The sequence below is a fragment of the Tubulanus polymorphus genome, chromosome 2 (genome assembly GCF_964204645.1).
Source record: "Tubulanus polymorphus chromosome 2, tnTubPoly1.2, whole genome shotgun sequence".
Classification (NCBI taxonomy): Eukaryota; Metazoa; Nemertea; class Palaeonemertea; order Tubulaniformes; family Tubulanidae; genus Tubulanus; species Tubulanus polymorphus.
The window spans coordinates 747,041-770,788 of NC_134026.1; the positions used below are offsets into that span (position 1 = coordinate 747,041).

The 23,748-nt window shown below is 35.8% G+C and overlaps 4 protein-coding genes, 1 long non-coding RNA gene and 2 other non-coding genes across 7 annotated transcripts; 4 read left to right on the forward strand and 3 right to left on the reverse strand.

Moving 5' to 3' along the window:
• Positions 1-557: 557 nt before the first annotated feature.
• LOC141898300 (aspartate aminotransferase, cytoplasmic-like) lies at positions 558-3,603 on the forward strand. The gene is made up of 9 exons (XM_074784143.1): positions 558-766; positions 973-1,154; positions 1,232-1,340; positions 1,470-1,582; positions 1,773-1,877; positions 1,962-2,112; positions 2,368-2,533; positions 2,614-2,756; positions 2,835-3,603. Exons 1-9 carry the CDS (start codon positions 658-660, stop codon positions 2,969-2,971), a joined length of 1,215 nt encoding a protein of 404 aa, XP_074640244.1. The 5' UTR covers positions 558-657; the 3' UTR covers positions 2,972-3,603.
• Positions 3,604-3,978: 375 nt separating this feature from the next.
• On the reverse strand, positions 3,979-8,325 carry LOC141899824 (SH3 and PX domain-containing protein 2B-like). The gene is made up of 11 exons (XM_074786374.1): positions 8,204-8,325; positions 7,920-8,003; positions 7,749-7,824; positions 7,577-7,653; positions 7,193-7,287; positions 6,950-7,098; positions 6,481-6,585; positions 6,219-6,398; positions 5,739-5,983; positions 5,184-5,408; positions 3,979-4,824 (listed from the first exon to the last, which is right to left on the reverse strand). Exons 1-11 carry the CDS (start codon positions 8,273-8,275, stop codon positions 4,264-4,266), a joined length of 1,869 nt encoding a protein of 622 aa, XP_074642475.1. The 5' UTR covers positions 8,276-8,325; the 3' UTR covers positions 3,979-4,263.
• Positions 8,326-8,378: 53 nt separating this feature from the next.
• Positions 8,379-10,496, forward strand: LOC141899730 (transport and Golgi organization protein 2 homolog). The gene is made up of 8 exons (XM_074786202.1): positions 8,379-8,604; positions 8,747-8,897; positions 8,968-9,084; positions 9,169-9,292; positions 9,382-9,452; positions 9,547-9,703; positions 9,780-9,887; positions 9,965-10,496. The coding sequence occupies exons 2-8, from the start codon at positions 8,756-8,758 to the stop codon at positions 10,098-10,100; spliced, it is 855 nt and encodes a 284-aa protein (XP_074642303.1). The 5' UTR covers positions 8,379-8,604; positions 8,747-8,755; the 3' UTR covers positions 10,101-10,496.
• Positions 10,497-11,253: 757 nt separating this feature from the next.
• LOC141900570 (uncharacterized) lies at positions 11,254-11,837 on the forward strand. The gene is made up of 2 exons (XR_012618725.1): positions 11,254-11,329; positions 11,558-11,837. It is a non-coding gene; the product is annotated as an uncharacterized LOC141900570 (long non-coding RNA).
• Positions 11,838-11,888: 51 nt separating this feature from the next.
• Positions 11,889-12,007, reverse strand: LOC141900907 (U5 spliceosomal RNA). The gene has a single exon (XR_012618793.1). It is a non-coding gene; the product is annotated as a U5 spliceosomal RNA (small nuclear RNA).
• Positions 12,008-12,336: 329 nt separating this feature from the next.
• Positions 12,337-12,409, forward strand: Trnav-aac (transfer RNA valine (anticodon AAC)). Its single transcript has one exon. It is a non-coding gene; the product is annotated as a tRNA-Val (tRNA).
• Positions 12,410-13,026: 617 nt separating this feature from the next.
• Positions 13,027-23,653, reverse strand: LOC141900729 (mucolipin-3-like). The gene is made up of 15 exons (XM_074787750.1): positions 23,562-23,653; positions 22,586-22,721; positions 20,246-20,544; positions 19,586-19,777; positions 19,127-19,286; positions 18,600-18,714; positions 18,426-18,522; positions 18,142-18,241; positions 16,976-17,094; positions 16,333-16,482; positions 16,151-16,252; positions 15,953-16,075; positions 15,202-15,408; positions 14,441-14,595; positions 13,027-14,044 (listed from the first exon to the last, which is right to left on the reverse strand). Exons 2-15 carry the CDS (start codon positions 22,710-22,712, stop codon positions 14,011-14,013), a joined length of 1,980 nt encoding a protein of 659 aa, XP_074643851.1. The 5' UTR covers positions 22,713-22,721; positions 23,562-23,653; the 3' UTR covers positions 13,027-14,010.
• Between the last annotated feature and the right edge of the window lie 95 nt (positions 23,654-23,748).

The following is a 23,748-nucleotide window of genomic DNA, read 5'->3' on the forward strand; positions in this document are numbered from 1 at the left end:
ATAACCATGAATAATACTTTCACTGCTGTTACAATCTCTCCTTCAACACCGTGAAAGAAGAAGATTGACATTGAATGAACCATAGTTCTCAGTTGGGCCAACGTTGCCTAGAAAATTCGTAGATAACCATATGAAAAAATTAAGATTTTAGTGAACTTTGCTGACTAAAAATTGCAAAGATTTTACTCTAAAGAACTGATTTTTGCCGGTATTTTCATCGGGGCTCAAGGTGCTTGGTCCCGTTTTTAGATAATTGTTCGGCTTTTCAATCATCAACGATTCACAGAAGGGAAAATGGAGATCAAATTGAGTCAATAGGACTCACGACTATGAGTTCATCCTTTGATTTGAATCTACTACCATGGTATCATAAGGAAGTGCCCGGCGTTCAAGCTCGAATACCAGCACGGCCGGGCAGTCCAGGACTGGAGCAGACTGGTTGCCTGTCGAATTCTACACCACCTGTGGCACGCGATTGCAGGTGGCGCAGAATTCAACAGGCAACCAGTCTACAGCAGATCAATTCAATTCAATCTACAGAAATATTGGGACGAGTGGCAGCACCAGCTGATCAAGCGTTTCGCTGTCCTGTCATCGGTCTGACCTTGCTCTGTATTATATTTTACCAGTCCTGTAAAATCATCCGTATCTAACATCATGTCACGCTTCAGCGCTACTGAGATGGCTCCTCCGATCGAGGTGTTTCTTCAGAATGGAAAGTGCAGAGAAGACCCGAATCCGCAGAAGTGTAATTTGACCGTAGGAGGTAAAAACTTAATTTTGAAAATTAAAAAGTGCCCTACTTTATAAGTGTCTTTACTTAGCTTCTTAACCGGTGCCTACAAGGTGCAACAATTAGTCGTATTGTCATTTGCTAGATAATCAATGAATTTGATTAATTATGTATGTTTTTGTCAACAATGTAACAAATTAGATGGTTTTTGTACCCTCTAGTTTCTTGTTTCATTTTAGCCTACCGAACTGATGATGGAAACCCGTGGGTTTTAGATGTTGTTAAACTCGCTGAAAAACAGATCGCTAACGATGATTCTTTGAATCACGAATATCTACCTATAACTGGATTACCGGCATTTACTAAATCATCCTGTGAATTGGTCCTCGGAAGAGATAGCCCAGCTTTCTTAGAGGATAGGGTAATATATTATCAATCTGTTGTTTAGGTGCAGAATCTACAAGAACGTATTGTAATATTATTTCTGTTTATTTACAGTACGGAGGATGTCAGGGTCTTGGTGGTACCGGTAGTTTGTTCGTTGGTCTCGCTTTTCTTCGACAAATTGCTAAATACGACATCGCTTACGTGTCAAAACCAACCTGGGGTAGGTATCCGTCTAAAGTCAATCAGAGAAGTCATTGGAACAATTTTTGAATGGCTGTTAGATGGAAAGAAAGTTGCATTGGCGACCTCCCGCTTTTAAATCAACTCAGTATTGAATTGTACTCTGTAGGTAATCATATTGGTTTGTGTAAGAAACTTGGATACAGTGAAGTAAGAGAATATACTTATTGGGATCAGGAGAAAAGAGCCATCAATTTCACCGCTTTTATGGATGCTCTAAAAGTAGGTTCTCGTCGGACCAGTTGCTAAAAAAATTGGTTTAAATCAACCAGTCGATAAATACCAACTGTATTTGTCTACTGGTTGACTTCGTCAGTTCCCACTTCCACGGCACAGTTGGATGAAATCTCCCACGTTTCAATACTAAGGTAGTTTGTTTGTTTATTTGATACGAACTTGGTTTTATTTTTAGAATGCTCCTGAGAATGCAGTGATTCTCTTGCACGCAATTGCTCATAACCCGACCGGTATGGATCCGTCTCATGAGCAATGGAAAGAAATCGCAACTGTGATGAAAGTAAGAGCAAAATTATCAGTTCATCTTCTCATTTCCCAGTTACTGCTGTCTTGTCTTTCATGACAAATCATGTTTCCATTATAGGAGAGGAAATTATTTCCATTTTTCGACATTGCTTACCAAGGTTTCGCTACGGGAGATTTGGAATCGGATGCCTGGGCGCCGAGATACTTTGTGCAAGAAGGCTTCGAATGTTTCATTGCGCAATCATTCTCGAAAAACTTTGGATTATACAGTGAGTATTTGTGAGTGAAATACATCAGGAGATCAGTTAATAAACAGCTGAAAAAGATGAATACTTATCTACCAGGTGGATGAAATTGAAATCCGACAATTGATGAAAATATTTCTTGCAGTTTAGCATCCCAGCCTCCAGTTTAGAATTACTAAAAATATGGCACCAATTGTCAGATTTTTATTTTATCTAGGAAAACAACGGTCTACTGTTATGAATCAAGCGAGTTGAAGACACTATTTTTGAATATTTCAGATGAAAGAGTTGGTAATTTGTGTTACGTTGTCAACGACGCTTCCATTTTGTCGAGGATGGAAAGTCAAATTAAACTGATCGTGCGTCAAACGTATTCCAACCCTCCGAGTCATGGAGCTCGTATCGTCGCTACTGTACTCAATAATCCCGCATTATTGACTCAATGGTAAGTAACTAAATTAAGTCCATAGAACTTGTTCTTTTACAATTCATGGGATTTTACGTAACTTTTGTTTTGATTTCTAGGAAACAACACGTGTCAATGATGGCTGATCGTATTAAGAGTATGAGAGTGGGGCTGTTTAACAAACTGAAAGAATTGGGTACACCTGGAACCTGGACACATATAACAGCGCAGAATGGCATGTTCAGCTTCACCGGTCTAAATCGTAAGTGATCCTCGCAGCAGCTCCGGTCGACTTACAAAATAATTGACATGAATGCATCAATTTCATTATAATTTTCAGCTTCACAAGTTGAAGAACTCGAGAAGAAATACCACATATATATGCTGAAAAGTGGACGTATCAACATGTGTGGATTGAACACCAAGAATTTAGATTACGTCGCGAAATCAATTCATGAAGTTGTTTCCAAGCTATGAATAAGAACAAATACTTTCCACTGATGTCAGATTTACAGTAGTTGCACATTGTTATATTATAGATATCTACGCAAATTCAAAACCATCCTTTGGAGTAGGTCCTTTATAAGATATACAAAAAATTTTCCACTAAGTTTATCTTGTTCTTGTAGATATTAGGCATCAATATTATTTATAATATGGTTAGTTACTCAGCTAGTAAAACTACAGTGTATTAGGTGTACATGACTTGCCATAATTGATTAACAGAAGACAGAATTACAATATATAAATTTACACATGTGAAAGATGTTATCCTTTAACCGAAATTTATGTATATTTTAGTAAAATATTTTAGGAGTGTTGTGATCTCTGAATGCAATTTTTATGTGCCATATGAATTCGATGACCTGTAGAATTAATTCATTCTCAAAACTTACCGTAAAAATGAAATGCTCTGTGCTGCGACAATAAACCGTGTGCTTAGTTACTTGAAGTTAGTTGAACTATCCTTGCTTAAGACTAACTGAAATAATTTATTTTAAAAGGTGCTTTCATTTGATTTCTCAATGGATAAGGACATTTTGGATATTTTGTTTATTCACAATACTGAACATCCATGTGTATAATCTTTGCTAAATAAAAATATAGATAAAAAAGAAATTTATTTTACTCGTTGCATCAGTCACGAGTTCATGGGTTTTGGATACTGAGTTGATATACTGGCAACTTTCTTCGTTTGGCTTTACTCATGATTGAGACAGCTAGAGGAATAGAACAGATGGATTTAGGGCGTGGTCTCTCGGGGTCCAGAGACCTGCCTTTCCTTTTCATCGAGACTAAGGTCGTTAAAACCTATAAATTTGGCATTCATCCTCTCGGAGATTCCAACCTTAGGGATGTATTTCTACAGCTTCCAATTTTCTTAGATATCAGTATCCTCTTCTAAATGAGTGACCGCTTTATTTCTATTGTCCACTTACTCCAAAAATAAAAAGATGTTTTATATGACTGAAAATATAAATTTTTATCATGCATAGAATTTTCATAAATATTCAGTAATTTGTAGCAACCATTAATGATACCCTCGCCCTGATTATAAACAGAGACATAATATAAGATATAATACTGCTGTTATAAAGATCTATTCTTTACTTTTTATGTGTGCATATAAATGTATGCATGTACATAACAAATGGAATGACTAGAAATGAACTACCAGTAACCTACGGTTTATATGTGCCCAGAATAACATGAATCAAATACTCATGCATTTTTCCATGCATTTAAGATGCATAATATGTCTTGATTTTTTAACTATCATCAGAATCTGCTTTAACTCTTTGTTTGGCTAAAAGCTGTGCCAATTCACTAGAGAATGGATTCTCCTCAGACTGAATTTTAGACGCAGTTTTCACTGCTGGTTTACGAGCTATTGCCGGTTTAATCGGTAATTCCGGTTTTTTAGGTACCGGTTTATTTGTTGTAATCGATGATTCTGTAGGTAATGATGGAGATCTCTGTCGACTATTCAACAGCGGTTTAGATTTTGAGAAATAATCGTCCTTCGATTTGTTTTTTGACAATTCCAACTCTCTTGCTTTGGTCGATGGCACTTTAATATCAGAATCTTGATCGAGTTGACTGGACCAGTCTTGAGATTTTGAAATACCGAAATTTCTTTGATTGTGAATTTTTGGTCCAACATTCGAATTGTTATTCGGGCTTTGATCACGTGATTTTGCTGATGGAATGGAATCTTGAGATTTCGCAGATCTTGGACTCAATTGTCGAGTCAGATTTGCGGGACTTGAATCACGAGATTTTACAGTAGGCGGTGGAGGACGCCCGGGACAATTACTGGTACTTGCAATCTGAAAAAAAGTAATAAATACCTTAGTTCACAACACAATAAACATGAAAATAGGTGGCGCTTTGTAAGTTAACTGATGGAGAAACAACAGTACATGCAATGAAATCATAGGGAGAGTGACATTAACTAGATTACTCTGCTTCTTTAATCAGTATTCTTTATCAACGTCACTCTTACCTGATCAAGCTACTCACTATATACTAGTAGCAAAAGCTTGTAATTTCTAATGAATCAGTTAACTTACACAGTTCTGTCACCTGTCTTCTCATTAACTGGCTTGATATCAGGCTAACAACTCTCTGGTTCATAGCTACAGTTTTTTTCAACATAGATTGAATTTTGATGGTTTACATTAATTACCTTGATTTTTTTTTCTTCGATATAAGTAGCAGGCGCCCATCCACATTGATCACCGATACTCACATACCACCAACCAGTAGAACTACGCTCATGAACCTGTACGGTTTCATCTGCCGAGAAACTGATTCCATCATCAGTTCCACCGGTGAATTCAAAATCAGCGATTGTCACGTAAGTTTTCTTGTATTTCGGTGGATCAGGTCGAGGCGGTGGTGCATTGATTTTCTAATAAATGAATGAATGCATAGAAGTAAGACGAGAAGATACACAATATCCGTGTATGATGATAACGAAACAAAGATTGAAAAATTCTATATCAGAATGATTATATTTGAGGCAACTGTTAGCCATCATCAGGCGTACTGGGTACTACAATATGCCTGATGATGGCTAACAGTTGTTAGCCGAAACGTCCCTCCTCAACTATTATCATTCTGATATAGAATTTTTCAATCTTGGCTTCGTTATTATGGCATTTCTCTCGTTATGCATAGTAGTGTCATGTGCCTCTAAATAGATGTTAAAAAATAACTGTATATTTTTATACGATTATACCTTAACACTCCTCTTGATTGAACTGCGTTTTGGTGGTTGTTTTTTCCTATTATCTTTACGTTTAATCGATATATCCGTATTCACGGAAGCGACTTGATATTCTCGAGTCGTCGATACTTTACTCTCGTCGATCTCCTCATAAATAGCACCGGTTTCATCGTTGCTGTTCTGATCTTTACTCAGATCCATCACGGTACGAATCATCGTTACCGGATGACATCGATTGTTGTTCAATAGCTGAGCTTCTGTAACGATGAAACCAAATAAAATTCTGTCAAATCTTCAGTTAATACTTCAAACTTTATCGTTAACAACATCTTTTAATATTTTGGTAATTCATCTTTTTGGGCCCTCACTTGAGTAAACCCTTCTGGCTTTCCCGTTGTCCTTTCATCTTTTTTTATATGAACTTACAGACAATTATGAAAGATGATGATAAAGACACTTATCATCAACAATTCACCATACGCTATCCTTTACCTCTTCTGCTCCTGACTCTTTGTAAAAGTGCAGCCGGAGCTAGTCCACATAATTCTCCATTCCTTACATTCCACCAGCCGTCCATATTTTTCTGTAACACAGTCACAACCTGTCCTCGCAACAATTCAACCTCGTCATCTTCCGCTGGTTTATAGGACTGACGACAGATGAAATTTTCCTCTAGAAATATGTGTAGTTGTGTAATTCACATGTAACTCCACAATTGATTCCGAGACAAATGTTACGCAGAGATAACTGTTACCTGTTTCTGGTGGGACGACTGTTTCCTCACTATCACCGTACAATGGTTCTAAGTATGAAGCTGGTACCCATCCCTGAGTATCTTCTATTGAAATCAGCCACCAACCTGTTAAATACAGCAAACTTACATTCAGGTTCTAGTCTACAAAATTTAGCCTCGTCTAGACTGTTTCTAGTACAGTCTACCCCCGATATCACTGTCTCCGGATAAACTGCCACCCTGCGGCCTAACACCAGGTCTTTTCTGAGAAAGGAATATCTACATCACACGGTATTTTGGAACAAGTAATAACAAATAAAGATAAAAGAAAAATAAGATAGAGATAATAAGATGAACCACCATTTTGTCAAATAAATATATATCAAAAAAAAAAAGAAAAGATAAACCACCATAATCTCTATACCACCAAAATCCTAAATCACCGATGGATGCGATATATAGGGATTAACCGTAACATTGTTATAATCACCCGATAGATTTTTGTCGATGACCTCCACGATCATTCCAGCCGTTACTGTAACTTCATTTGACTGTTCTTTAGTATAATCAGCGATTACTGTATACTGTTCTAAAACCATCGGAGCAGAAATATCCTCTCCTAATGTCTTAGAACTGGGTCTGTCATAATAGAAACATCTTTCAGTAACTGAACAATCGAACAGTTTCATCTTACCAAATTCTGAGCTGATGTATAGATTTGGTGAAAACTTACTTTGTTTTTATTGGATTCATATCTGATGCTGTGATATCAAAGAATTCGAGCACCTCCTCACATTCCGAGATATGAATCGGTAATTTGATCAATTTCTACAAAAAAAGCTTCATTAAAATATAACTTCTTCTTCTTTAGAGTAATGTGGAGGACCCGTAGTTGGGCATTGTCCCACAGCGTCTTTTTTTTTTAATCAGTGAGTCGACGAACACTGATACGTGTCCTGTCTGAATGCATGGTTTCACTAGTATTCGAACCCTCAACCTCTCAGATGTGAGTCAAACACCTTATCCACCATGCCACAGGACAGGACAATCAATTATTATCATTCGCCCAACAACTGGTCACAACTATTCCAGCCAGGTCAGGATAAACTATCTTTACCTGACAATAAACATCTATCAAATCTCGTCTTTTCATCGCAACTGTTCTAATGTGACTTCTTCCAAACAAAATCTTTCCTGCAAATAATTGATATAAGTCGGATCATTGATTTCCCCTGACCATTGGAAAGGTTGTCTTGAAACGGTCCCGCTCAATAAGACTACAGACTCACCGGGAAGAAATGGGATTAATCTATCCCTTGGATCGTAACATCCACCCTCTTCAGGGAACTTCTCAATCAATCGGCACTGATCGATAAAAAAAATGAGATTCACAACAATTAGAAAATTTGGATTTGGAAAGTTGTAAAAATCAGGGATTATTCAATGTCAGTTATTATTACTTGTAGATCGAAGAATTTACTGTATCTTCTATAAATAACTATTGGATGATTTCTTTCAGACCATAAAACTTGGATAACGTAAACCTATAATGATAAATACGTGTTATCCATGAACACAGTGCGTTGATATTTAGTTCAAAAATGGTTCATTTCGGTTCATAGTATGATATAGTATGACATTTTGACCTAATAACACAGTTATTTATCTGTGATTAAAATCTCTACACGGCGTCAACTCTTCTCTAAATTCAGAAAATATAAAACTTAACGTAAAGAATACATACATAATGTTTGCTGGGTAATCTTCTCTTCTCTATGTCTATGACAGTAGCCTGTAAAACAGTACTCTTGCCCATCTTTCAGCCGAAGTGGTTTCCTAGTGACGTCACACGTCAGTGGTTTTCGGGGAATCCGGAAGAAGTGTAGGTTGGAAAAACCCAAACCGGAAGATAAACACCTACGGTGCACACCAGTTGCCGAGTTGGTGGAGTTGGTGTGAGGTAACTTGTCTTAGTCACTGAGGTCACTTTAGGGACTTAACTGGACTTTGGACTACACGCTATGGAATTGGTCTGTTTGTGTAAATAAAGCATGCACGAGTGTGTTAATGTTATTGTGCACGTCGGACTGAAAAGACTGAGAGAAGTAAAACACTCGTGATAGTTAACTGTAAACTGGTCTGCAGGTAAAAACCATTTTTTCAATGTAGCCTACAGAAGTGAGAATATATGTTTGTTTTACTCACTGATTCAGGGCCCTTCTGATTTGTTGTTAGATTATTTAGATAAAAATCAGAATTTTTAGACCTTTATAATTCTTATTTTCAGATTGTAATTATGTGCTTTTTACTGTTATTTATTAACAACGGAGGGTCTGAAGATGAATATCAGTTGATAGTTGGGATGAACCGTGATGAACATTTCGCCAGACCCACAAAACCTGCATCTATCTGGCACGATACACCTACCTGTGTCGCAGGTGAATTATTTTGCTATTTCATAACCAAAAACAATGTGTTCAGTTTTAAACTATAACATACTGATTCCAGGGTTGGATATGAAAGCTGGATGTGAAGGAGGAAGTTGGTTAGCTGCCTCTTCATCTGGTAGAATTGCAGCCTTGTTGAATGTCATGAGTTTTATTGATCCATCAAAGAAAGGAAGAGGTTTGTCTGAATTTGTATAATACATAGTTCAAACTCTAGAAATGTTCACTCAAATTGCTTATATTGTGTTAACATTTATTTCAGGACAATTCGTGACTAATTATGTAAAAGACATGAGTGATTGTAGTAACGCTTCCATATATATGAGCAATGTAATTAAAAACTGTACAGATTACAATAACTTCCACCTTGTTCTAATTGAGAGAAAGTGAGTACCTGATACGATTGCGCAATTTTTCTGAATATTTTAGAATACTATAATTGTCTATTTTTGTTTTCAATTGCTTTTATTTAAAGGAAAGGTTTATTTGAAGTATTAAATGCATGTTCTAAAGAAGAAGATGTTGTTCCGAATAAACTATTTGATGGTAAAATTACTTTCTGCGATTGAAGTTTAATTTTGCTGCACCAGCAAAATATCGATATTAATGAAATTATATCAGGCATTTATCTTATACACAGGTTGCCATGCTTTGTCGAATGGTACGTTGTCAAAACCTTGGGTAAAAACTAAAGTTGGCAAAGAAAGGTTTGAAGATTTGATGTCAAAATCCTGTAGAACTGCTGATAAGCAACTTATTTTAGAAGGAATTTCACAAATTCTTTGTGATGAAAAAAGGTATATAGGACCTGAATATAAACCATGCTACTACTGTCTATGAATTATTATGATATTTCTGTTGATTCATTTTCAGTCATTTACCGGACCCAAATTTAGAAGCTGCCTGTGAAAAGATAGGTATTTGCGCCAGTCGCAAAAGCAGTATTTGTGACACTAAGCCTGAAAACCTCAGTAAAACGAGGTTTGTATGACCAAATTCAGTGGAGACAATTATTTGTAGGTGTTCATCTCTTAATGTCTTCATGTATTTTGTTTTAGGACTCAAACAGTAATTCTAGTAAATCGAGATGGATTGTGCGAGTACATTGAATGGACAATGTGTGAACCTATACAGGAAAATTGGCATGAAAATACGTGGCAGACAAACAAATACTCATTCCGTATGACAAACTGAGAAGGTCCTTCCCACCAGACAATCTTCATTTCAAAATCTTACCTTTTACGCAGTATTAATCCAGGAAATTCTGTTAGAAGAACGTATGAACTAAATGCATCTAATCAAAATTCATGTTCATAAATCGTTTTGTTCAGCTGTTTATACTTTTACCTTTCAACACTGAAGGGACTGTGATTGTGATGATTATGTATTTATAATGAAGCTCTCCCGGTGTAAATTGTTAAAATACTTGAAACGATTGAATTGTATTCTTTATTTTCATTGAATTAGTGTCTTAATGCAACTGACATGTGTAGTTCATGGAATGTTTGTTATTTTGTTGCATTTGTGAACTTAATGTATTTATAAAAACTTCTAAGTGGTAAACCATAGAAAACAACACATCATTGAACAATAAATAAATCTTCCAATATATCCTTTGTCAGTTTTTTTTTAATGAAAATTTTTCCTGGATTACCCGTTTCATCCGGGAGATCTTATAGAAACCGAAGGATCCTTGATACAGAATGACGGTTCAGATTTAGATTTTATTTCTTGAAATTTAATAAATTGAAGAAAAACACAAGATCATTTCACACGAATGGTCGCTGCTAAGATCTGTTGTTTCGCACCATTTCCCACATTTACCGATATCGAAACCTTTTCCCTGAACTGTTCTAGCTTTACTGCAAATTTCACAATTTTCTTTACAACCCTGTATATTCTCGGGAGTGTTCTTGCCTTGTACGAAACCGCTGCATAACAGCAAACCGATCACCAAAATGACGGAAAACTTCAAATTTGTCATCATGATGAACATGTATATCTATAAATAATGTTCAAGAATTTAGCGTTTTTTAGAATTTAGCTTGTAGAATTTCGAGAGAAATTCCTTACGCAATGCACATATTCAGTGAAAATTCACTTACGGTTTATAAGATGTTTAATTACCGGAGCTGTCGTTCCTTTGCGTCTCTCTGGAGAAAATGGCACTGGTTATTTTTGACTTATCTCAACTATTTGAAGAGCGACAGCTGTAAAACCAAAAAAATATCTCAACCGAGATAATATCTTAGATGGTGAATAAATGAAATGTCAATTAACATATCTGTGTAAATATCCGCACTGTAAATTCAGTCAAAATTGACAGCTGATTTTAGGGAAAAAAATCTCTGTGGTTCATGTCAATCGTTTTGTCATTTGATTCGCTGCATTTCGAGAAGAATCATCGTTCAGCTGTTTTAAGGGTAAGTGTGAATAATTTGTCTCGAACCTTTCAACAACTTATATGGATAAGATCTTCGGAGATAGAGTTTCTTCGTAAACTTATCCTTATTTTGCAAAAATATGTTTTCAATTCCGTTTGTCGTTGTTGCTGATGATAAAACCTCTAAATCTGTAGATGAAAGATATATCTAGATCGACGTTTGCGGCACATGCGATTAGCTACATATTGTTCACATGAATTGTTTCAGTAACTATCTACCGCGAGGACCGAACCATGAGAGCCAGTATCGCAATATTGACAACGTTGTGTTTATTCGTGGGCATCGCGATGAGTTTCGACCGTGAGAAATATATGGCTGACTGCAAAAAGAAAGGGTGCGAACCATGCAAATCGACGACAGGATTCGAAGTTGCAGTATGTAAAAATTGGTGCAACAGTGTGGGTATCAATTATGAAATACTGACATGTCATGAAAAAATGTGTTTGTACCAGGCCGGCAACTAATAAAACCACGTTATCATTTTAAAGTCATTTCGTTCCTTTCCGCGTGAAGATGTCTGATTTTATTTGGGTGAGTTGCCCTTCTGGTTAGAAGGACTTCAAAAATATATCTATAGACTCATTGATTGTTCCTCTCCACGGAAATCTTTAGTAAAAGGCGAAAGATTTAAACGTGGTTGAAGAGAAACCAGAGTAACGATGGATGGCCGGCTTTTGTTTAAGTATGTACCAACACGTATTCTTTGGTTTGGTGTTTTTTGAAAATAAATTTACCTGATTATATTTCCAAGAAGTTTTTTCATCTCTCCCTCATTATTACGGTATTAATTACTATATTATTGATTTTGCTAGCAAAATATATTGAATGTGAAACATAGATTTAAGTAGAAAAAAACGCAAATATGTGTTCATATACAGGAATAAGTATAGAAGTTCTGTACAAATCCCATAGAGGGCACAGCAACTTAGCTCGTTGTAGTGTTGTTATTAGATTCAAAGCCTTAAAAATCCGCCGTGATATCAGCCGGTTCCATGGTGTAGTGGTTATCACATCTGCTTAACACGCAGAAGGTCTCGGGTTCGAAACCCGATGGAACCTGTTTTTATCTTTTTTTTTCTAAACCAGCTTACTACATTTATTCTACCCATAGATTTAATTTGTTTACTTCAAAAATATTATCTATTATGGCTTGTTTGTTGTGGTTTTCATTTATCCTCGTACAAATTGTATTCAAAAACAAATGCATTCCTTATGTGTTTATAATTACGCGTGCAAAACCCTCGATACATGCTGTTTTTACACGTTTTGCAAGGGAATTAATGCATTTAATTAACGGGGATTCTAGAAGTAAACAAATAACAGAAATGTTGCCTTATTAATTATGTCATCCTCATATTTCCTTTCTTCCCTTCTTTCAATTTGCTTTTGTTTTTAGCCGAGAAAGATGCAATAGTTTCCTGTACGGATATAATTCTTTGAAGAACAGGTCTAAAGAAAAGAATGGAGGAATGATCCTATTGGGGATCCTCCCAGGGAGACTGCTTCATGTTTTTCACAGAATTACCATAAGTATAATATTCCTATGTTGCATGCAGTAATACAGATTTACCTCCATTATCAATCAATCAACGCCAACCTGACCCAAGCTATCTAATGAAGGTATCCGAATGAAAATCAACACATTTCTTTTCATATTTACACAATATATATAATCTCTTTATTTGTCTCATAATTAATGTACTTAGTACATGCTTAACATTCAACAACTCACAAAAACAACAAACAAGCAAAAACAACCACGCTCTTACAATGAACCGTACCTGAAAATAAAGCCTACTAAACCAATGCCACAATTATACATTTACAGTCATATTGAAAAAGCTGGTATGGAAGTTTTTTTAACTAGAAATATGAAGGTTGATTCAATTATCAATGTGGCTCACAGCACTGAATTCATGGCAATCTGAACCTGGATTCCTGTGGATTTCATTTTGTATTTGGGAATACCAGATTCTCAGAATTGTTGAATTAGTGATACATTAAAGACCTCAGAAATTTTTTTCATCAGACACCATGAACTTATCAACTCTAGCTCTATCAGCCTGAACAATAGTTCTATAGTATTTGACTGAAGTAAGGTATATGTATATTTTACAACTCCACATATCATTTTGATTGTATATCATGATTTACTTAAAAATAATGGTTTTGTTTTCTCTGGTCAAATTAGGCAGTATTATATTTTAAGACTGAACATACAAAAAGTTCATATTTGTGCTTCATTTCGTAGTCATTTTTATAAAAATACATAATTATTTATTACAATACATCAATATTCTCAGACAATCGCACATTTCATACAATGGGGAAATATAGCGAAAAATAATCCGCCATAAACAACAAATCCTCATAACTATCAACTATAGGATTTATAGAATGAAAACAAGCATCAGAAAGCGAGGAAATGTGATCAGTTGTTACATCTTACTAAATTCATGTTTTAATAAGAATTTCCCAGCCATTTTATATCGGATAGGTTTGTTGAAGTGCACTTCAGGTGTATCTCATTTACTGTATCGTTTGAGACAATATTGAAGCATTCATCGTATCTCTGTTTTTATCACGGTTCAGAGAACGATTTTGATCAATCGGCTCGTGATCTTCAACATTCTAATGATAGTCATAATTGTGGAGATCATTCAAAGTGAACTGTAGTCATCCGGAAACTCATTCCTGAAAAACAAAATGTGACTTTAGAGAATTGTAATCAACAGATTTGTGGCAACCGATGATGCAAATAATTCAGGAAAGTTCAATCAATGCATCTATATATACTGATATCACATTTCAAAATCAATGGTTTACACTACAGGGCGTTTCAGAAAATAAATTTCCCATTATTAACAATAAATTTATTTCAATTATGGAATAATTAATCTTCAAGCTACAGTAACACATTTTTTAAGACCCTGTATAATAATTCCTGTAGTTTGTTATGCAGAACACTAAGTAATAATAGCTCACACATGTTAGTATTTAGTGAGTATTTAATGGAAATTTTATCATTTGAAGAGGATTAGAACTTTTAGAGATTCGAATGGCGATGAGGAAAATAATGGGTCGACTCACGTGGTTTTGCAACAACAAGTGAAACACAATGAGAATATACTGCAATGACACTGATGATCTGTATCCTGCATGTAGAGTGGAGACGTCAATGATATTGGATCCTGATTGATAAACTCGTGTAGTTCTGTTATCGGAAAACCGTGTTCGTAATAATTCTGAAAATAGAATATTCGCAAAAATGAGAAGAACGTTTTAAACATTTCCTTTTAAGCAAAGTAATCTGAATGATCTTAGCCTTAGCCCCCGACCTGGATCTGTAATAATCTAATAATTATTGTCAAAAAGAAGTTTCTAGAAGGTCTATTCAAATTTTGAAGAACCCCAGACCCCCCAAAGATTCTTTGCATTGTTCGAGGCAAAAAAATTCATTAATTCGGAAGCCCCCTATACAAAATTCCTAGATCCACACCACTGCAATCTACTGTTTTACAGTAGACTCGGTCTCACAGGAAAGGTTGGATCTGATATCATTCTACCAAATACTGAGTTACAGGAAATCTAACAACTTGTTAACATGTTAAGTGGAACAACTGGTAAAACGAGTGAGTGTATAGCAGTAAGGAATTATATTCCATCCGTCGAACTGGGTTAAGTTGTCATCAGATAAGTTGTCAGGTTAACTACCGGTAAGTCGTCACTATTTTTGTGTCCGAATTTATGTTTCACTTCAATGAGTAAGTCATCATTTGGATAATATTTGTCATCATCGCAGCTACGATGACTTCGAGTGTGAGTTTCACCGTACATGTCGTATATCGTACCTTAATTGCTTCATAAGTAGTAATGATGATTGACGTGAATATACTGTATACAACATACATAAACAGACTGATGAATATATATAGATATACACGACTGTAGATATATATCAACGAATTCGATCTTTGAATCGCTGCGAACGTAACAAACATATCATCGCCATTTACTAACGAAAATAAACATTCTGAAGCCGTACTCAAATCACGGAACTGAAAATAGAAAGAAAATATAACGTGTCTGGGGTGGATTTAAGGGGTGATTCACAGGGGTTCAGACCACTACCTTCGCACTGAACACAATAAAACACATATTCATGTCATGTAGATGTTCTCATGAATACATGAATTGTAAATGAGCCGCGTTAATCTGGTTTCAAATCAGTAAATGTAAAGTATGGTAGTAGTACTTTGTTTGTTTACTTGATTTTATCAAAAATACAAGCATTGCTACGACAGTAGACGCTGCTCGCCTTGGATGTCATAGCACCAATAAATTCTCTCTGGAGGTATGCAAATACCAAGGCAGTCGGAGCAGTGTTGTGTCACTATCAAGCTGAAGTGGGGCATGAAAGTTTGTAATATAGGGTCCAGACATTCGACTTCTGGGTGAACATAGTCTACTGTAGTGCATAGTGGCTTCATCAGGTGAATCCGACTAAATAACCCGATGAAGCAGAAGCATTTTAAACAAAATCCTGAGTAAACCTTCAAAATAGTACTAGTCTTCACATTTACCATGAAGAGTGATTTTTACCTTGACATGATACGGGCCGAGGACAATCCAACCACAGAATGTAAATCCAAGATAGAAAAATGCAGCGCACAATAGAAATCGTAGAATTGCAGGAAATGCAGCTTTCATCGTTAAAATAAGCAACTGAAATGAAAAGTAAGTTTATTACATTCTCGAGACACTTTTACACAAATCACATGAACCTCTGTATATACTCACATTGTAATGTTTGAAAAACTGCAGGTATCTAAGTACTCCTATCCATATTAGTAAATTACCAGTACCCAATAGTAAACCACATAGGTCGTAGCTACTCGACTCCTGCAAAATAATTATCAAAATTCAATAATTGTGTCAACACTCATGTACTTTAGTGTGAAGAAGATATTAAGATAACCTACCGATGCATCTATAGCCATTTTGATCACTGTTCCAATAACTGTTAGAACATCATTGATTATGATAAGTATATGCCACAAATTGACAAACTCCATCATATCATCTGTACTCAACTTCTTGTTGAATTTATATTCGAAAAACTTATTCGTGAACTGAAAAAATTCAAACAAATTTACTTATTTAATAATACGTTTAATAACCCAATAAGATAAGCAGCAAATGGGAAGAGTGATCATGATTTGTGGACAAGGGGTTGCCAGTAGTAGTTGTATGAACCTAAATCGAAATTTAAACAATAATATAAAATTTACCATTACATGGATTTCTACTAAAATCCATTTTATTATCAAGGCGATATAAGGGACACACACAAAATGTTATAAGGTCACTGTTGATTGTTTATTTGTCAAAATCTGTTGTTTACAAGCTGAGATATCAGAGTTTAAACACAGCCAAAAGGCCAGTCAGCAAGTCAAATTTGAATGCTAGGTGATTGGGTACACTAGGATCATACAGCGACGTAGATCAACTGTGGGTAAAACCCCTTCTCGGACTGGGAACACCCTGCAACACCCTGGCCCCTATTAGTCAATAATGAAAAAGCATTTTGAAATAGATGGCAAAATGGTTGAATATTTTACTTACACGTCTCAGCATTTCAGCTCTAAACAAAGATCGAAAGCATAAAACAGTCGAGAAAATACTGATAATGATGACGAGCACGTCCAGCGTCCGAACTCCATATTCACGAAGACGTGGATCTGCTGAAAACGTAACCGTAACAAGTACGAATGAATAACAAGTGCAAATTCATGTAGGGTTTGAAACTTGCTCTCAAACTGAATCTACTGAACACAACAAATGAAGCAAACAAACAGATGATGTGTTGAATCCTATTAATGGAACAGGGCTGCAATTTTCAATGCTTTGTTAGTTTACTCATTGTTTGGTTGCAAAATGATAAGTTAATTTCCAAAGCAAACAAAATAGCATAGTACAGTTACTAATATCGTTGGGTAAGGTCCTAAAACAATATATTGAAAATAGGCAGCCCTGCTTATCATTCGCCGGTGGTTATGGTAAATTCATGCTCTACTTTTTTTTAACTAGTGTAGTATACGTATTAGTTCATGCAAATGAAGACATTTAGAAACTCAAAATTCTGTGGATATTAGAGAAAAAGAATCAATTTTCCATTTGCTAAAACGGAATCCTTTAATGAATAGTGGTCTAGCTTTTTTCACAGATTATGATGTCTCTACTGAATAGAATAAATAACATAATACAAGTACTCATACATATATACATGTATAACATGAAATATGCTGATGTTGTAGGAGGCTTAATGGGAATAAACATATATTTCATATAAATACTGGATAGTATACCGGTACATCATATCATCTCATCCTTTAGATCAATTGATAAATTTATGACATCGAAAAAACCAGCTCTAACTCCAGGGGCCAGTTGCACAGTCATGACTTAGACTTAAGACCATTCTAAGACCAACTTAGTTCTATAGCTAATCTAAGAACTTAAGACCAGTCTTACGATTTAAGACCTCTTTTGGACTTAAGTCGCGACAGTGCAACTGGCCCCAGGGCCGAATTTTTATTCAGAGATAAACATATGTGGCCTTAGGTTTACTGTTTACTGTGAATATAGTCCCTGAAAGGAGGAGTACCCATCTATTTATGAATAGATGTTTTTTTAAACATAGCAATGCAGATTTGTTTGATTTGAATACCGGTAAACAGTTTTATGCATGAATTAAAACAATTCATGGAGGATTAATAGGTCGTGCTTACTTGTCTCATGGTCAACATGTCCGTAACATTCCAGTTTAAATATATCTGAAGTTAACGATATATCAACTTGACCATCATGTTGAATATTCTCATAATGAATCTGAAAGAGGAAAAAGCATCGTAAACCGTGACGCAACACGTTTGAATGCATGGGGATTATTTTTTTTAAATTCAATTCATACAGTTCACCATTTTTGGTCATAAAGGCACACGGAACCAACTGAAAAACTCGGATTAACATATATTTATGGATTATGTGGATAGAACGACCTCAAATTACTTACATTTATATCAAATTGGAAACAATCAGGAGATTGTAACATTGATAACGCTTTTAGATGAATCGTCTTCAAACTAAATTTCAGTTTCATGTCAACTAAGCTGCAATTTCGAACAATATTTTGAAGCCATTTTAAAAATCCTGATGAACAAAACTCAAGCATGGAAACTGCACTTACGAATCGAAGTTGATGTAGTAATCTTTTTGACGAAGGAATGTAATTAAATCGAAGAATTCATCGGTTGTGTTTGTCGATTTGTTAAACCTTTCCATCGATTCCAGGAGAAAACTATCTGATAATAGAAAACAAGACGCAGTGAAGAATCCATTTAAGACATTTCAGACGAATTTCCAGGGTTCAAATTTGGTGAAACTCGTAAAATCTTCACATTCTCACACATCGGAAAAATTGATTTTTTCAAATTTCTTTAGAACAAAATACCAGGATCTTTCATATGATTCTGTCACCTAATTTTTCCAGATTTTTCGTAACACATTTAATGAGCAGTTACTGATCACAATCTGGACAGATTGAAAAGAAGTTTCTTAACTTAAACTTACAGACAATTTGAATGAATTACAAGAGGCATTAATTTGCAGCTCTACAAGATATTGCATAAAAAGGGATCATGACATCGCTCCATATCTTTTTAAACAATATTCACATCAATTTGACCCCTTGATTTTTGAAGAACGGAAACTTACCTTGAACTATCCTTGAATCGTAATGATACGTCTGATTAGCCGGATTGATGTCTCCCTTCTTGTAATGTTTAATAATCAGCTGCATAGGTGGAATATTAGTGTGATTTCTGGTGCGAATAAAATCATACGATCCAATAGCGATTTCCTTCGTTGCGTTGTACTAAATAAAATCATATATACAAATCATACAGTTAGACTCATACAGGATGGAGACAACTTTTACATAGTCTCGACGGTGCCTGTCAGGATATTTGGAAAATTGTTTAGTTGGCCAAAAATCAGATCTGCACTCGCGAGTTGAGAGGGTTTTTAGTTTGCATATCGTTTACAAAACACTGACAATGATTCATAAAACTGGAATTTATCACGACCACAAGTTCAACAATTCAAACAGATAAAACCGAGACAAATTAGTTTTCTACAAGATAAGAATAAAAGATAAGTCTGTTGCTTACTTACCCTGTACCAAGCGTAATTGACTCCTTTCACTATTTCGTCTATGGTATAAACAGCGAATGCACCATGTGACGCTGGGTACGGCATCGTTTCAAATGTTGTATCCCAGCCACATAAATACAAGTGTTTAAACGTAATGATGTTTTTCTCCAAGAAGTCGACGTGACGCGAACGCGTTTGACCAAACACAATCAGCTGAAAACAAATAGACCGTTACTGGGTATACGTGACTTAATTACAAGATCCACTTCCACAGCTGTGAGATCTTTGCCTTTTTAGGACAGGTTTTGATCTACTGATTTGTCTCCACTGATTCTCCTCTGACGCATTTGTTTTGACCAGAATATGCCCTACCTATTCCAGAATACATGTACCCTTATCTGTAAACCTGATAGAAGCGGCTGGGAGAGAGTTTGTAACCCAGAATTGCTAATAAATTGCCAAGTTAGGATTTTTACCTGAATCTGAAATTCCCCGACTTTGTCCTGATTTTAAAGGACCGGACTCTCTGATCTGTACGAACCCGTAGTTATTTCTAAACCTGAATATCAAGTTCAGTTAAGTCTTCACTTAAGTTTTGCTGAGGTAACTTAACTTGAGGGAAAGTTGTAAGGCACGTCTGCCTTACAACTTTCCCTCAGCATAATAAGTTTTAAGGCCTACCTGAAAAGTAACGAGGAACACTTTGAGTAACTGTAGAATAAGTTTCCACGGAAATCGACGTCTTGATTTCCATTTGTCGCACGGATTCATGAAATGAAATCGTAATCGTCTGCGTAAACGATCTTCCATACTGGGTGTAAATACAGATCGATTGAACGAAGAGTTTGTCGATGAGATTGAGCTTCTGCGACGGTCGTTATCCGGTGTCGGGGTAGGGGTACTCGTCGCCGGCGGGGTAGCGTTGATCGAAGCATACGTCGGTACGTCGTTCGTTTCGCGCTGTACGAAATGTTTGATTTCTGAAAGTCGAAATGAAGACGACATCGTTAGTTATTATTACAGTTGTTTTTTATTACAGTTATCGCTATTTAACCTATTTCATTATCAGAAAAAATGATAAGATTTATTTTCATACGTGATTTGGAAAGATATTCTTTAAATACGATCAAATACCGCGGAACCTTAAAGTAAGTTCCATGCTCCCGGTTTCTTTCGAAGTGACATCTATTTATAGAATAGATCGATACTCGATTATTGAGGGTCCAGGGACATTCCTTCAATATTCAACGCCCTCTAGTTCATTGATACAGTAATCAATGAGCTTGAAACTCATCGCAATCATGGAGCTATTTGTCTACGGAGCCCAAGTGGCTAAAAATCAACAAGTAAAATTATCATTCAGCGCTGAGACCAAACATTGAATCATCTTAATTCTATAACCAATCCAGCAGCCAGTTTTATGATGTAAATGCAACTGGCCCAGTTGTTTTAAAATGTTGCCCTAATTAAAACCGACATCAAGATAGATAAACTAGTAACTAAAGCAGCTTCCCCTATGATTTACCTCCATTTGCCTGAATTTTGTTCGATTTTGTATCTTTTTCACCGAGTTTAAACACAATTCCAGCTAATTTACATTGATGTTCAGTAATCCATTCGTATTCAAATATCTTTGTGAATCCTTTTAAGTTATCCATCGTTTTTTATAACGCGAATATAAACATCAAAAATATGTAAACCACACAAAAAATGGCTGAATCGCAAACTAAGAATCGAACGATATATCGCCGTGTACAATCTGACCTCACATCCGAATTCAACAACTAGATTTGCATTTATTGCAGTATAATCCGTTAGCAACTGGCACACTCTTTAGTTTCACATTCAAACTGTATTCAAATCGTTAAAACAAATTTCAGATACACAGATTTTGAAACACTCATAACTCTCTGCATTAAGCATGCGAATGACTTACATAAATTTGGGCCTTTTGATATAAAGTTTGCACGTTATGCTAGCCGAGTGTTGACCCGTGCTTATCTGAACCGAAGTTTAAAATCAGATGACCCATAGAAACAATAGGTCATTTATTCATTCCGATTTTCTTCCTGTTTTTGACATTTTCCCCCATCACAACTGACTAATCCTGGATCAATTTATAATACAAAAACCAGGGAAGGTTTTTTCCGGTAGATTCCAGTTCTTGGAAGTTGGATCATCGGTGTAAATGTAACTACAGGGAATCATTATTTAGGTCATAATCGACATCTAGAAAATCCAATGTCAAGTGACCCTCGGTTGAAGTTCTAGGGTTTATCAACTTTTGTTGACTCTTTCAGGCCATCACTCGAGACAAATAAATTGATAAGAGGTCAAAATCTGGTAAAATTATTTCGCTATTGATGATATTAACTACGCAGGTTCAATATATAAACCTTCGTGCGCTATATATCCACACGTGAACCAGATTTTTAGGAAAGTTATTGAAATTCATGGAATGGGGTGACAACGAGCAGCATTTAGAGAACAATGTGACCAGTTTTTGAATATTTCGGGTTCAAACTTCTGACTATAGATGTCATCAAGGTACAGAGTGAAACCTTAAATCATCATCGCTGGAACAATCATTATGCTGATGACTTATAGAAACTTATACTTTGAATTACACTAAATTACAGTAAATTTAATTGAAAATACACAATTTGGGATTCAAAACTAGTAATGTGAATCAAGTTCGATCGTACTGGTTTAACATTCAATACTAGTTCACTGCAGGAGTCAGAAATCTACAAGCAGCAGCGGCAGCGGCAGCAGCAGCAGCAGCAGCTGTGGCTGTGGATGTTGTTGAATAAACACTATAATCCGTGTACACTGTAGATAAATGAAGAAATCCCACACTTCGAATTCAAAATTATAAGATAGAATCTATCATTTTGTAACCACAAGCTTTCGGCTGTTGACTGACAGCCATCATCAGGTGGAATGGCCACCTGATGTCAACAGCCATCATCAGGTGTGGATCAGCAGCTGTGGAATTGAGTTGATAAACCAGAAACTTACCGCTATCATCATCTTGGTCATCGTTATATCGACTATTTTCTACACCGTGATAAGAACTGCATCTGATAAGTTTATTCACACCTGACCCAGTCGGTTGAATCGTCCTCACTAGCGGTTGTGATTCCATGTATCGAGCCTGTGAAATATTGCCGAGTCACTATATGAAAAAACCGGTCTCCACAAGATCAAACCCATGACATCTATTACTTAGTGTGTCAAGATATATGTCAATTTTTTGGTACAACCCCTAATCATGTGGTAATAAATCAATAACCCATAGCTTATTGTATTCAGAGATAAAACTCTCTAATGAATTGAAAATCTATTTTATTGGTAATTAAATTAGTACACACAAGAAGTTCCACAGTGGAATTCCACTTGATGATGACTGTTAGTCAACAGCCAAAACATCGTGGCTTTGTTTTGATAAATTTTGTCATATTCTATATTTAACTTTTATTATCTTCTTAAATTCATCTACAATTTACGCAGTAGAGTTATTTGAATAGGGCTTAGTTAAGACTTTTCAGGCTCCATATTGCGGATGTTGGGCTTAACTCGTATGACACACTACAATCCCAACACACACTATTTATGAATTATAGTCAGACTAGGATTTGATCCTTACTATCTATGTCTATGACCGACAGACAGGACCTCACTTTTTGAACTGGGAATTAAGGGAAGTTAAAGGGTGAAGGTTGTACAAAACATAGCAGTAAAAGTCACAGAAGAGGATTGGATAAAATTTATGTTCTCTCACTTATCAGAGAAGTTCAATTTATCAAAATACAGGGCAGTAAGATAGCTGTCAAACTGGTAAGTGTCTGTGGTGAGAGGAGGTTATACAGACTACACGAACCCGGAAGTGAAAGTTTAAACCATTCTCTCAGTCGCTTTGAGAGCGAAACATACCTTCAGGATATGTTAAGATACTGGATGAATTAGTCATTAAACTCATCGATAAGTAATTTACCGTAATGTTTCCTCAAAACAACGGTTATACTCGGAATAATGCCTTGAAAACGTCAAATTTGGCGAGTGTCCATGTTGAGCTTTATCACATGACAGTCACGTGAACAAATTATAGAATTTAGAAACTAAATTATGAAACCATCTTAAGAAATATATTCATTTCATCACATTTCTAGTTATTTGACACA